Here is a 14,406-nt window from a genome sequence, read left to right on the forward strand (position 1 = left end):
CTTCTCCTAGAAGATAGCCTTGAGTGGTCACAGATTCATCAAAGCTTTAGCCACTTAGCCACTTCAGACACCAGTGGGAACTCTTCACATTCACATGCTAATTGGGTTGGACAAAAGCCCTCCAATTTTAAGATGCTGTTTTCACATTACTCTATCATGCTTTCTATTGGTGTTTTTTTTTTTTTTTTTTTTTTTTTGTACCAGGAATTGAACCAACCAGGGCACTTAACCACTAAACCACAAAGCTACAGCCCCAGCCTTTTTTTTTTTTTTTTTTTTGAAACAGGTTCTCACTCAATTGCTGAGGCTCATGTTGAATGCATGATCCTCCTGCCTCAGCCCCCTGAGCTGCTGGGATTATAGGCATGTACCACCATGTCCACCCCAGTGGACTGTTTTGGGGTTCTCCTGTTTACAGACACCTCACTATTTGTTTTTGCTTTTTCTCATACAGATGTTTATTGTGTTGATCTTTTTTTTAAAAAAAAAAAATGTTATTTTTATTGTTGTACTGAGAGGATTGGACTCAGGTTTGCTTAACCACTGAACCACATCCCCAGACCACCCTTTTTAAAAATTTTGAGACAGAGCCTCACTAATTTGCTGAGGCTGTCCTTGAACTTGTGATCTCCCTGCCTCAGACTCCTGAGTTGCTGAGATTACAGGTGTGCATCACCTTGCCTGGTGGCTATATTGGTGTTAATGGCTGTTGGTTGTCTGTCTTTACCTGCTTAATAGTTTGACTTTTTTCTAGATACCTCCAAGCTAAATTTCCCATGCTCTCGAGTGCCATTCATATATGAAGTCAAACTGCTTGTGGATTAATATATAATGCATAACATTTATTGTTTTCATTTGCTGTAAAACTAAAGATGACCTAAAAAAATGTTGAACTCAAAAAGAAAAAGATGGATTTTTGGTTTTGCTATCTGTTTTAATACTGGTATTTAGAAATATTAAAAACTTTGCTGCTGCATACTACCATCTTTCCAATACCTTTTCCTTTATCATTTTTTCTTTTTATTTTTCTTGACTACATAAGAGAAAGTTTTCTTTTAAGCTTGCTTTTTTTCCCATACTTTTTTTTATTGGTCACTGTAGTTGTATATAATGTTGGGATTTGTTGTTATATATTCCTACAGGCACACAGTAAAACTATATAATTTGGCTAGTATCATTCCCCAGCATTTCCCCAGCATATGACCCTTAACCTGAATTTGGTTTATTTCATTTAACATTATGTTCTCAGGTTTCATCTGTTTTCCTGCAAATGACATAATTTCATTAAAAATAATGTGTTTACACCACATTATTTTAATCTACTCATCTGTGATGTGTACCTGGGCTGGTTCCATAGTTTGGGTATTGTGAATTGTGCTGCTGTAAACATGGGTATGCATGTATCACTATATTATGATGACTTTTCCAGTCTTTTGAGGAACCTCCATACTGGTTTCTATAGTGGTTGTACTAATTTAGAGTTCTACCGACAGCATAAAAGTGTTCCTTTTTCTCCACATCCTCTTTAGTATTTATTATTGTTAGTTTTCTTGCTGACTGCCATTCTGATGAGATGAAATCTCAGTGTGGTTTTGATTTGCATTTCCCTAATTGCTAATGATGTTGAACAGTTTTTCATGTATTTATTGGCCATTTGTAATTCTTCTTTTGAGAAATGTCTGTTTAGTTCACTTGTTCATTTATTAGTTCAGTTACTTGTTTTTGGTGTCAAGTCTTTTGAGTTCTTTATATATTGTGGATATTACTCCTCTGTCAGAAGAGTAGCTAGCAAAGATTTTCTCCCATTCTGTAGGTTCCATTTTTATATTCTTAATTGTTTCCTTTGCTGTGCAGAAGCTTTTTAATTTGATGCCATCCCATTAATTAACTCTTGGAAGCATTTCCTGAGCTTCCAGAAAGTTGTTGCCTGTGCCTATATGTTGAAGTATTGACCCTATATTTTCTTCTAGGAGTTTTATAGTTTCTGGTCTAATTCCTAGATCTTTGATCCACTTTGAATTTGTGTGTGTGTGTGTGTGTGTGTGTGTATGCATGTGTGCGCTCAGAGTGAAAGATAAGGGGCTAGTTTCATTCTTGTACATATGGATATTCAATTGTCCCAGTATCATTTGTTAAAAAAGGCTGTCTTGGACAGGGGATGTGGCTCAAGCGGTAACGCATTCGCCTGGGGTGCTGGGTTCAATCCTCAGCACCACATAAAAATAAAGATGTTGTGTCCACCGAAAACTAAAAAATAAATATTAAAAAATTCTCTCTCTCTCTCTCTCTAAAAAAAAAAAAAAAAAAAAAAAAAGGCTGTCTTCTTTCCAATGTATGTTTTTGGCACTTTTGTCAAAGATCAGATGACAGGCATTTTTGTGGATCTGTCTCTGTGTCTTCTATTCTATTGGTCTTCATTTCTTTTTTTATGCCAGCACCATGAAATTTTTGTTACTGTAGCTTTGTGGTATAATTTGAAGTCTTGTTTTGCAATGCTCCCAGCATTGCTTTTTTTGGCTTAGAATTGCTTTGGCTATTCTGGGTCTTTTATTCTTCCAAATGAATTTTAGGACTGTGTTTTCTAGTTCTTTGAAGACTGTCATTGGAATTGCATTGACTCTCTGTATATTGCTTTTGGTAATATGGCCATTTTAACAATATTAAATTTGCCTACCCATGAACATGGGGAGGTCTTTCATCTTCCTTTATCTTCTTCACTTCCTTCTTCAGTGTATAGTATTCATTATAGAGGTCATAGTATTCATTATAGAGGTCTTTTATCTCTGGTTATATTTATTCCTAGGTATTTATTTTTTTAAATTCAGATGTATATTTCATAACCAGAAACTTTATAAAACACGTTTACAAAATGTATTTGTATGCTTGCTTATAAACATCTCAGGAGGATACTGAAGATTATAAGCCTCTTGAAGGTGGGAAGCAAGCTGCCTTTATTACATTATCCACAGCACCTAGTTCTTAGCACATTTTTTTTTTTTTGAGGCAATTGTGAGATTTTTTTTTTCCTGATTTCTTTCTCAGCAGACTTATTATTGTTATATAAGAAAGCTGTTGATTTTTTTGTGTTGACTTTGTAACCTGCTACTTTGCTGAATATGCTAGAATTTCTAGTACTATATTAAATAGGAGTGGTAAGAGTGGACATCTTATTCCATATTTTAAAGGAATGTTTCCACTTTCCCCCCATTCTCTATGATATTGGCTTTGGGGTTTTTGTAGACAGCCTTTATGATGTTAGGTTTCTTCTATCGCTAGTTTCTTAAGTGTTTTTATCATGAATAGATGGTGAATTTTGTTAGAAAACTTTCTCTGCATCTATTGTGATGACCAAGTGTTTTTGACCTTAATTCTAATTGATGTGATAAATTACTTTTATTGATTTGTATATTTTAAACTGTCCTTCATCCCTGATGTAAAATGAACTTGGTATAATATACAATCTTCTTAATATGTTGTTGAATATGATTTTCTAATATTTCATTAAATACTTTTGCATCAAAGTTCACAGGGATATTGGTCTATTGTTTTCATTGATGTGTCCTTATCTGATTTTGTTCTACTTTCTTAGGAATAGATTTTTTTTTTAACTAAGAGAATAGTGTATGACATAACTATTTTATATTCTGTAAAATTTTTAAAGGTTGTTGGAATGCATTCTGACAATTTTTCAATGAAAGACAGAGATCACAGACATCCAATAAAACCAACTTCCTGGAGTCAGCCATCTAACTATCCAGAAAAAGAAGATTTATTTTTAGATTCTCACTCACAGGTAAAATTGATTTATGAAAATAGTTTTCATGACAAATATGTCAGGCTTGATAACTAATATGTTTAGAATTTTCTTAGTTATAGATGAAATTAAATGTGAATATAACTTATTTCTCTTTACTTAAATATGTGTAGGCATATAATCAGCAAATGAGTTAATGTTTTCTATTACAACTTAATGGCAATGGTGATAGAATTTGGAACATCAAATAGTGGTAAATAGCCCCATAAAATTCCTTTTTATGATGGCTGGGAATTTTATTGTTCTACTGGTAAAGGAAATAGACACCTGGAGAGCAGTGTTTCTAATAAATGACTTATACCTCATAATTAAGGTCTCTTCAGATACTGATTGTTGAGACAGAAGACACAGTGAATAAGCATTTCCCCCTCTTTTCTCAATGAAATAAGATCATTGTTATAATTATAAATACTGACAAATGCTATAGAAATATTGTAGGAAAAAATAATATTAGTAAGTACCAAGAATAAGTCAAGATGTGTTTTGATATTTTGCACATTTTCATTTAACTCCAGATACTTCAGTGATGTTATATATACTATGATTACCCTTTTCTGTGGAAGAAATTTAAATAACATGCATGAGTCATACATATTGCATGTGTCTCAGTTGGAATTTAAACCAAGGACATTTTTTCTTTTTCTTTAAACAGTACTGAGGATTGGACCTAGGGAGTGTTCTACCACTTGTCCACACCCTCAGCCTCTTATTTTTTTATTTGAGATTTGGTCTCACTAAGTTGCCCAGGCTGGCATTGAACTTGTGATCCTTCTTTCTCAAACCTTCCTCAGTAGCTGGGATTACAGGATGGCACTAACAGCTTTTTAAAATATAAAGTTTCATAGTGTATTGCCTGTGATTGTTTGCTTTTTTTCTTATCCTCAACTATTTTAACATAAATAGTTTTTAAACATAACAGTAAAACATAGCTAGCAGTTGATAAACAATATATAAATAAACCATCAGTTTTTAAAATAAATTATATTATAGCTATACCTTAGGGTAACAGATGTTTTGTAACTTGAATAAAGCTACCTTCTCATAAAGCCTTCAAATACTTCCAGTCACTGTTAACTCTGCTTGATTCCAAGGCATACTCATGTTAGAATGATTTCTCTGTTATATTATTCTGAAGTTCTAGTACTCAAACTGAATGCTCAGATTAATGCTATTATAGAGTTAGGGAATTCTTGCCTACTTAAAAAAAAATTTTTTTTTCATGTATGGATGGTATGGTACACAAACCCATCCTGTGTATTCTTTTTTCCAGGGACTTTTAACCTATAGTTAAGAGGCTTTTAGTGATTGAGTTGCTAAAATTGTGTGCAGTGTTGCACCTGTGTTCATTTATCTTTTTCTTTTTTTTTTTTTTTTCTGGGAAGGGGATTTGTAGTTGTCAGCAGAGTCTCAAAGGACTCTGAGATTTAAAAAAATATTAGTTTTCATTTATTCATTGACTATTTCATGAGTGTCTGCTGTGTCTTGATCACTCTGCAAGGTGCTGATAATAACTGGATCACTCTTCTAGTCTATCTGCCATTGTGGACATTAGAAGTTATGTTCTTTTTCAAATGCCTAATGTATGTGTGTCTGCATACATGACTGTATGCCTTTCTCAGAAAATTAAAAATTCACCATTTTGGTTAACCCAAAGCAGATTCACTATGGGATTAAAATAATGTCCAAATTCTTCCTTTACTACATTAGTGCCTAGACTTGAGTGTCTAAGAACAGATGATGGGATAGCAAGTAATTGCCTAAAGAAATGATAATGATTTCTTTTTTTATTCACTTTTTGACCCATAAATTTCTATGGATGTCACTATTTGGTTTGGTTGGTTTTGTGTGGGGAGGAAAGGTGGTTGTATATCCAGGAACCTGTGTTACTTTTTTGCAAATGCTATATATTTTCAGTAATAGAGATTTTTTTTTTTTTTTTTTTTTTTTTGTATTTTCTTTTTGTTTCCTATAGGCTGCATCATCAGAAGCCTCAAAAAGAAAATTACCTGAGTGGTTTGCCAAAAGAAGTGAAACATCAGCTGCCACCAGCAACAAATCAATGACCAAAACAATAAAGAAAGGTCTTTTTAGTTAAGTTGGCAATTACTAGAATGACCTTGTGTGTCTTACTGTTTTATAAGAGGAAAGAGCTATATTTTATTTTTGAAAAGGGTTAGGAGTAATAGTTTAGCTAAAAAATTATTCTAATCCCAAAGTAAAACTCACCTGTATATTGAAGGACTGGCATCTTAGTTTTTCACAGTTCAGATAAAGTATTTCAGTCTTCTCTCAATCTAAGTGAATATATCATAAAATAGAATATTAAATTTTCTTTCAGATTGATTTTGGAAATGTGTTGTGTCTTTTTAATTTTTTTATAATAATATATTTGTAAATTGTAATGTGATGATTTGATATATATAACAGATTAATAGTTGTATAGTGATTATGTGATATAAAATCTTTTTATTTTACCAAAAATCTGTCTTGCAAGTGTAAGGAAGCATAGTTATTTCACAAATTGTCTTACTGTCTTTCAAAGAAGCTTTTGTGTATGCATTGTAGATGGTATTAGTTGACCAGACCAGTGAAAATGAAACAGTATTTTGGAAAACATGTAAGTGGGGAAAAAGAAAGTTAAAAGAATTCCATTTGTATTAGGCAGCTATTGCACTTTGTATTTTCTAGCTTCTGATATTTTTCAAATAATAAAACAATGTCCTTCATGTTAAATATTATAAAGATATATACATATATAACTTTCATTTACTTAATTACTCCAAATACCTTTTTATTTGAGAATTTCAGCATTTGATTCTAATGTCTCTTATGTAGTACAAATAAATATCTGAAGCTCAAACTCTGACAGAGTTTGGTAAACCATGATTATATGTCTTTAAGCAGTTCATCATATAGTTTATAAATACATTCCAGAACCTTGATTGCCTCCCATCCCCACTGTACTAGGAATTAAACCTAGGGGCATTCTACCATTGAGCTCTATCCCTAGCCCTTTTTATTTTTTATTTTGAAATGAGGTCTCACTAAGTTGCCTAGAATGGCCTTGAATCTGCAATCCTTCTTTTTCAGTCTCCTGAGAGCTGGGGTTACAGGTGTGCACCATTAAACCTGGCTGATTGACTTTTTTGTTAATAAAAATAATCATTTTTTTTAATTGGTTGTTCAAAACATTACAAAGCTCATGACATATCATCTTCCATACATTTGATTCAAGTGGGTTATGAACTCCCATTTTTTACCCCAAATACAAGTTGCAGAATCACATCGGTTACACATCCACATTTTTACATAATACCATATTAGTGACTGTTGTATTCTGCTACCTTTCCTATCCCCTACTATTCCCCCCTCCCCTTCCCTCTCATCTTCCCTCTCTACCCCATCTGCTGTTGTTTAATTCTCTCCCTTGTTTTTTTTTTTTCCCCTTTCCCCTCACAAACTCTTATATGTAATTTTGTGTAACAATGAGGGTCTCCTTCCATTTCCATAGTTTCCCTTCTCTCTCCCTTTCTCTCCCCCCACTCGTCTCTGTTTAACGTTAATCTTTTCCTCATGATCTTCTTCCCTGTTCTGATCTTAGTTGCTCTCTTTATATCAAAGAAGACATTTGACATTTGTTTTTTAAGGATTGGCTAGCTTCACTTAGCATAATCTGCTCTAGTGCCATCCATTTCCCTGCAAAATCCATGATTTTGTCATTTTTTAGTGCTGCATAATATTCCATTGTGTATAAATACCACAGTTTTTTAATCCATTCATCTATTGAAGGGCATCTGGGTTGATTCCAAAGTCTAGCTATTGTGAATTGTGCTGCCATGATCATTGATGTGGCAGTATCCCTATAGTATGCTCTTTTAAGGTCCTCAGGGAATAGACCGAGAAGGGCAATAGCTGGGTCAAATGGTGGTTCCATTCCCAGCTTTCCTAGGAATCTCCATACTGCTTTCCATATTGGCTGCACCAGTTTGCAGTTCCACCAGCAATGTACAAGTGTACCCTTTTCCCCACATCCTCGCCAGCACTTGTTGTTGCTTGACTTCATAATGGCTGCCAATCTTACTGGAGTGAGATGGTATCTTAGGGTGGTTTTGATTTGCATTTCTCTGACTGCTAGAGATGGTGAGCATTTTTTCATGTACTTATTGATAGATTGTATGTCCTCCTCTGAGAAGTGTCTGTTCAGGTCCTTCGCCCATTTGTTGATAGGGTTGTTTGTTATCTTGTTGTTTAATTTTTTGAGTTCTTTGTATATTCTGGATATTAGGGCTCTATCTGAAGTGTGAGGAGTAAAGATTTGTTCCCAGGGTGTAGGTTCCTTATTTACCTCTCTTATTGTTTCTCTTGCTGAGAAAAAACTTTTTAGTTTGAGTAAGTCCCATTTGTTGATTCTAGTTATTAACTTTTGTGCTATAGGCGTCCTATTAAGGAATTTGGAGCCCGACCCCACAATGTGTAGATCGGAGCCAACTTTTTCTTCTATCAGGTGCAGAGTCTCTGATTTGATATCTAGGTCCTTGATCCATTTTGAATTTACTTTTGTGCATGGCGAGAGAAAGGGGTTCAGCTTCATTTTGTTGCATATGGATTTCCAGTTTTCCCAGCACCATTTGTTGAAGATGCTATCCTTTCTCCATTGCATGCTTTTAGCGCCTTTATCAAATATAAGAAAGTTGTAATTTTGTGGATTGGTCTCTGTGTCCTCTATTCTGTACCATTGATCCACCTGCCTGTTTTGGTACCAGTACCATGCTGTTTTTGTTACTATTGCTCTGTAGTACAGTTTGAAATCTGGTATCGCTATACCTCCCGATTCACACTTCCTGCTTAGAATTGCTTTTGCTATTCTGGGTCTTTTGTTTTTCCATATGAATTTCATGATAGCTGTATCTATTTCTACCAGAAATGCCGTTGGGATTTTGATTGGCATTGCGTTGAACCTGTAGAGAACTTTGGGTAATATCGCCATTTTGATGATGTTGGTTCTGCCTATCCATGAACAGGGTACATTTTTCCATCTTCTAAGATCTTCTTCTATCTCTCTCTTTAGGGTTCTGTAGTTTTCATTGTATAAATCTTTCACCTCTTTTGTTAGGTTGATTCCCAAGTATTTTATTTTTTTTTGAGGATATTGTGAATGGGGTGGTTTTCCTCATTTCCATTTCAGAAGTTTTGTTACTGATATACAGGAATGCCTTTGATTTATGCGTGTTGATTTTATATCCTGCCACTTTGCTGAATTCATTTATTAGTTCTAGTAGTTTCTTTGTAGACCTTTTTGGGTCTTCTAAGTATAGGATCATATCGTCCGCAAATAGTGATATTTTAAGTTCTTCTTTTCCTATTTTTATGCCTTTAATTTCTTTTGTCTGTCTAATTTCTCTGGCTAGTATTTCAAGGACTAAATTAAATAGAAGTGGTGAGAGAGGGCATCCCTGTCTTGTTCCAGATTTTAGCGGGAATGCCTTCAGTTTTTCTCCATTTAGAATGATGCTAGCCTGAGGCTTAGCATATATAGCTTTTACAATGTTGAGCTAAGTTCCTGTTATCCCCAGTTTTTCTAGTGTTTTGAACATAAAAGGATGCTGTACTTTGTCGAATGCTTTTTCTGCATCTATCGAGACGATCATATGGTTCTTATATTTAAGTCTATTGATGTGGTGAATAATATTTATTGATTTCCATATATTGAACCAACCTTGCATCCCAGGGATGAATCCTACTTGATCATGGTGCACAATTTTTTTGATATGCTTTTATATTCGATTCGCCAGGATTTTATTGAGAATTTTTGCATCTATGTTCATTAGAGATATTGATCTGTAGTTTTCTTTCTTTGAAGTGTCTTTGTCTGGTTTCGGGATCAGGGTGATGTTGGCCTCATAGAATGAATTTGGAAGAGCTCCTTCTTTTTCTATTTCTTGAAATAGCTTGAAAAGTATTGGTATTAATTCTTCTTTGAAGGTTTTGTAAAACTCCGCTGTCTACCCATCTGGTCCAGGGCTTTTTTTGGTTGGTAGTCTTTTGATGGCTTCTTCTATTTCTTCCTTTGTTATTGGTCTGTTTAAATTGTGTGTGTCTTCCTGACTCAATCTGGGCAGCTCATATGACTTAAGAAATTTATCGATGTCTTCACTAACTTCTATTTTATTAGAATATAGGGTTTCAAAATACTTTCTAATTATCTTCTGTATTTCTGTAGTGTCTGTTGTGATATTGCCTTTTTCGTCCCGTATGTTAGTGATTTGAGTTTTCTCTCTTCTTCTCTTTGTTAGCATGGCTAAGGGTCTGTCGATCTTAATTATTTTTTCAAAGAATCAACTTTTAGTTTTATCAATTTTTTCAATGGTTTTTTTTGTTTCAATTTCGTTGATTTCCGCTCTGATTTTAATTATTTCTTGTCTTCTGCTATATTTGCTGTTGTTTTGCTCTTCCTTTTCTAGGGTTTTGAGATGTAGTGTGAGTTCGTTTATTTGTTGGTTTTTTCTTTTTTTGAGGAATGAACTCCAGGAAATGAATTTCCCTCTTAAAACTGCCTTCATTGTGTCCCATAGATTCCGGTATGTTGTGTCTGAATTGTCGTTTATCTCTAAGAATTTTTTGATTTCCTCCTTTATGTCTTCTGTAACCCATTGATCATTCAGTAACATATTGTTTATTTTCCATGTGATGCAGGATTTTTCCTTCCTTCTTTTTTCATTGATTTCCAGTTTCATCCCATTATGATCAGATATGGTGCATGGTATTATCTCCACTCCTTTATATTTACTAAGAGTTGCCCTATGGCATAATATATGATCTATCTTTGAGTACGATCCATGTGCTGCTGAGAAGAACGTGTATCCACTTGATGATGGTTGATATATTCTATATATGTCGGTTAAGTCTAGGTTATTGATTGTGTCATTGAGTTCTATAGTTTCTTTATTCAGCTGTTGTCTGGAGGATCTGTCTAATGGTGAGAGCGGTGTGTTGAAGTCACCCATAATTATTGTGTTGTGGTCAATTTGACTCTTGAACTTGAGGAGAGTTTGTTTTATGAACGTTGCTGCACCATTATTTGGTGCATATAAATTGATAATTGTTATGTCTTGTTGGTGAATAGTTCCTTTTAACAAGATATAGTGTCCTTCTTTATCCCTTTTGATTAACTTAGGTTTGAAGTTGATTTTATTCGATATGAGTATGGCCACTCCTGCTTGCTTCCGAGGGCCATGTGAGTGGTATGATTTTTCCCAACCTTTCACCTTCAGCCTGTGTATGTCTTTTCCTATCATATGAGTCTCCTGAAGGCAGCATATTGTTGGATTTGTTTTTTTGATCCAGGTTACCAGCCTGTGTCTCTTGATTGGTGAGTTTAGTCCATTAACATTTAAGGTTACAATTGAAATATGATTTGTACTTCCAGTCATGTTTATTTATTTATTTATTTTAGTTTGGCTAGTTTTTACTTTTTGGTTGTTTTCCTCCCCCTTTACTGAGATACCTCCCGCTGTTGGTTTTGTGCACTGTTTTTCCATTCCTCTTCTTGTAGAATTTTGCCCAAAATGCTTTGCAGTGCTGGTTTTATGGCTGCGAAATCTTTTAGCTTTTGTTTATCGTGAAAGATTTTTATTTCATTGTCAAATCTGAAGCTTAATTTTGCTGGATACAGTATTCTTGGTTGGAATCCATTATTTTTCAGCGTTTGAAATACATTGTTCTAGGATCTTCTCGCTTTCAAAGTCTGTGATGAAAAATCAGCCGTTAACCTAATTGGTTTACCCCTGAATGTAATCTGCCTCCTTTCCCTCGTAGCTTTTAATATTCTCTCCTTGTTCTGTATGTTGGCTATCTTCATAATTATATGTCTTGGAGTTGGCCTATTACAGTTTTGGATGTTTGGGGTCCTGTAGGCTTCCAGGATTTGGCAATCCATTCCACCTTTCATCTCTGGGAAGTTTTCTAGGATTATTTCATTCAATAGGTTGTCCATTCCTTTGGCTTGAATCTCTGTGCCTTCTTCTATCCCAATGACTCTCAAATTTGGTTTTTTGATGAGATCCCATATCTCTTGGATAGATTGCTCGTGAGATTTAAGCATCTTTTCAGTATTGACTATATTCTTTTCAAGTTGATAAACTTTGTCTTCATTATCTGATGTTCTGACTTCTACTTGATCTAGTCTATTTGTAATATTCTCGTTAGCATTTTTAATCTGGTTTATGGTTTCTTGCATTTCTAAAATCACTCTTTGGTTTTTTTTTAAGATCTCTATCTCCTGGTAAAGCTCGTTCTTTGCAGTTTGAATTTGTTTGTTTAGTTGGTTTTCAAAATATACTTTCAATTCTTGGATTTGCTGTCTCATGTCTTCTCTAAAATTCCGTTCCATCTGAGTTAGGTATGCCTTGATTTCTTTCCCTGTCCATGTTTCTGATGCTTCTAGGTCCTCCTGTAGATTTAAGTTGTCCTGCATTATCTGTACTCCTTTTTTCCCTGTTTTTTTCATGTTGTTCACATTACTTTCCAGCTCTGTTTGACTGCTTTGTAACTGCTTTCTCCTATACATTTGTTTTGGCTTTGTTTATATCTGTTGTTTCTCCTTTGTGGTGGGAGATTATGCCTATAGATGTTGGGCTTTATTGTACTTTAGAGCTGATTCATTCAATTTATAAAGGGCTTCCGGATTTTGTATGCATATAGTGATTTGTTTTTTGTTCTTAGGACTTTATGTTGGGTGCTATGAAGGTATAAGGGTTAGTATGTCTTGGCTACTTTAGAAGATTGCTCTACTGAAGGGGGATGCTAACCGTCAATTGGATCAGGGTGTTGGTAGTAGCTAGGTATTTATTTAGACAGCCTCGAAACATTCACCTGTTTGCATTTAGACAGTTACACGAAATGGAGGACGTAATGCTTGGGATGGAAGTTGGGGGGAAGGGGAAGGAAGGTGCTCTTGAAAAGAAAGAAGGAGGGGGAGTTAGATAGCATAGAGGAGAATGGAAAGAACAATAAAACTTGGAAGGGGAGAGAAAGAGGGAAAAAGGGAGAGAAAAAATAAAATAAAATAAGAAATAAAATTAGGTCTTAGAGATCCATTTTCTTCTCTTCCCGTAGGCAAAGCTGTGCCCTCCGGGCTGAGATTTGCCCTCAATGTGTCAACAGCAATCCCTGTAAGGCGGCTCCTGGGAGTCTCTCAATCCTGTTGGTCCAGAGCCGTTTCACTTCTACAGCCCCTCCTCCCCTTCCTCCTGCCAGCCAGCCAGGTCCTGTGCACCGGAGGAGGTTCTCCAAGGATTTGGTTACACTTTCAGCCCCTCTGGGTGCTCTATTTCCCTAATGACTGAGCACTCTCTCTGTCATTCATCTAAGCCCCAGTGCTGTGGAGCTGTGTTCTGGGAGTCAATAGTTTAATTTTTCCGGACCCCTTTGGTGGGCACACCTTCGGAGTCTGGCGGCTAAGACCATTGGTGTCGCCACTGGTGGTAATGGGAGTTGGGGGTTGAGGATCCCATATGCTTCCCTCAGCCCCTACAATCACGACCACTCCGCTGGCAGTAGGAGGAGTTGGGGGTCTGGAGTGTCCTCTGTTTCCCTCCGCCCTTACTGTCACGCCCTCTCAGTTGGCGGTTGGGGGAGTTGGGGGTGGGGAGTCTTCTCTGCTTCCCTCCGCCCCTACAGTCACGCCCACGTCACTGGCAGTATTGGGAGTTGGGGGTCGAGAGTCCTTTGGCCCTTACAGTCACGCCCATGGAGAGATTTTGAAGTTTCCCGGTTGTTTGTATCTGATGCGGGTGGGAGTCACACACCTGCTAAAGTAGATTCCACTGGGAAGGAATCTCTTTGGCCGAACTTTGGTGACTTCCCCTCTCTGCAATGGCGGGCCCCTGCCTCCTTGCTGGAGTGTCCGAAGGGAGGGGTGGAACTGGCTTGTCTCTGGTCTGACCCAATCTCTGGTTTTAGTTCCCAGTTCGCTATTTCATAAAGGCTTGGTTAGATTTCCTTCACGTCGTCTGGGGGGGGGGGGGATCGTTTGCCGGGTGGGCGGGGCCGTTCGCAGTGGGGGTGGGGCCGTTAGCAGAGCTGGGAGGGCACAGGCCATCTGCCGGGCGGGGACCCTTCTCCCTGCGCAGGGCCGCTGGGGGCCGCCTGCAGAGCCTGGGGCGCTGGCCGCGGGCGGGGCGCCAGCAGAGCCCGGAGGGCTGGGGGCCCGTTTGCCGGCTGGGTGGGGCCGTTTGCAGAGCCAGGCGGGCAGGGGGCAGTTAGCCGTGCGGGCGGGGCGTTAGCAGAGCCGGGAGGGCACAGGCCGTCTGCCGGGCCAGGTGGGGACCCTTCTCGCTGCGCAGGCCGCCGGGGGCCGCCTGCAGAGCCGAGCCTGCGCTGGCCGGGGGCGGGACCGCCAACAGAGCCGGGAGGGCGGGGGGGGGGGGGGGCCGTTTGCCAGGTGGGCGGGGCCATTAGCAGAGCCAGGAGGGCGCAGGCCGTTTGCCAGGCCAGGCGGGGACCCTTCTCGCTGCGCCGGCCGCCGGGGGCCGCTTGTAGAACCCGGTAGGCAGCGGCCTCGTGGCTAAGAGCCGGGCGGGTGGGGTGGCCGA

The 14,406-nt window shown here is 37.6% G+C and overlaps 1 protein-coding gene across 12 annotated transcripts in view; it reads left to right on the forward strand.

Moving 5' to 3' along the window:
* The window catches only part of Wrn (WRN RecQ like helicase), a 154,642-nt gene extending 147,942 nt beyond the window's left edge, over nt 1-6,700 (forward strand). For all 12 annotated transcript variants that reach the window (XM_058582310.1, XM_058582311.1, XM_058582304.1 and 9 more), the window contains 2 exons: nt 3,662-3,793; nt 5,787-6,700. In XM_058582310.1, coding sequence (XP_058438293.1) covers nt 3,662-3,793; nt 5,787-5,909 — 255 coding nt within the window. In that variant the 3' untranslated portion in view covers nt 5,910-6,700. The remainder of the gene's footprint in view (nt 1-3,661; nt 3,794-5,786) is intronic.
* The last annotated feature ends 7,706 nt before the right edge of the window (nt 6,701-14,406 follow it).

The sequence above is a fragment of the Marmota monax genome, unplaced genomic scaffold (genome assembly GCF_021218885.2).
Source record: "Marmota monax isolate L192 unplaced genomic scaffold, Marmota_monax_Labrador192_F-V1.1 WCK01_AAM20220418_F8-fsc00117, whole genome shotgun sequence".
Classification (NCBI taxonomy): domain Eukaryota; kingdom Metazoa; phylum Chordata; class Mammalia; order Rodentia; family Sciuridae; genus Marmota; species Marmota monax.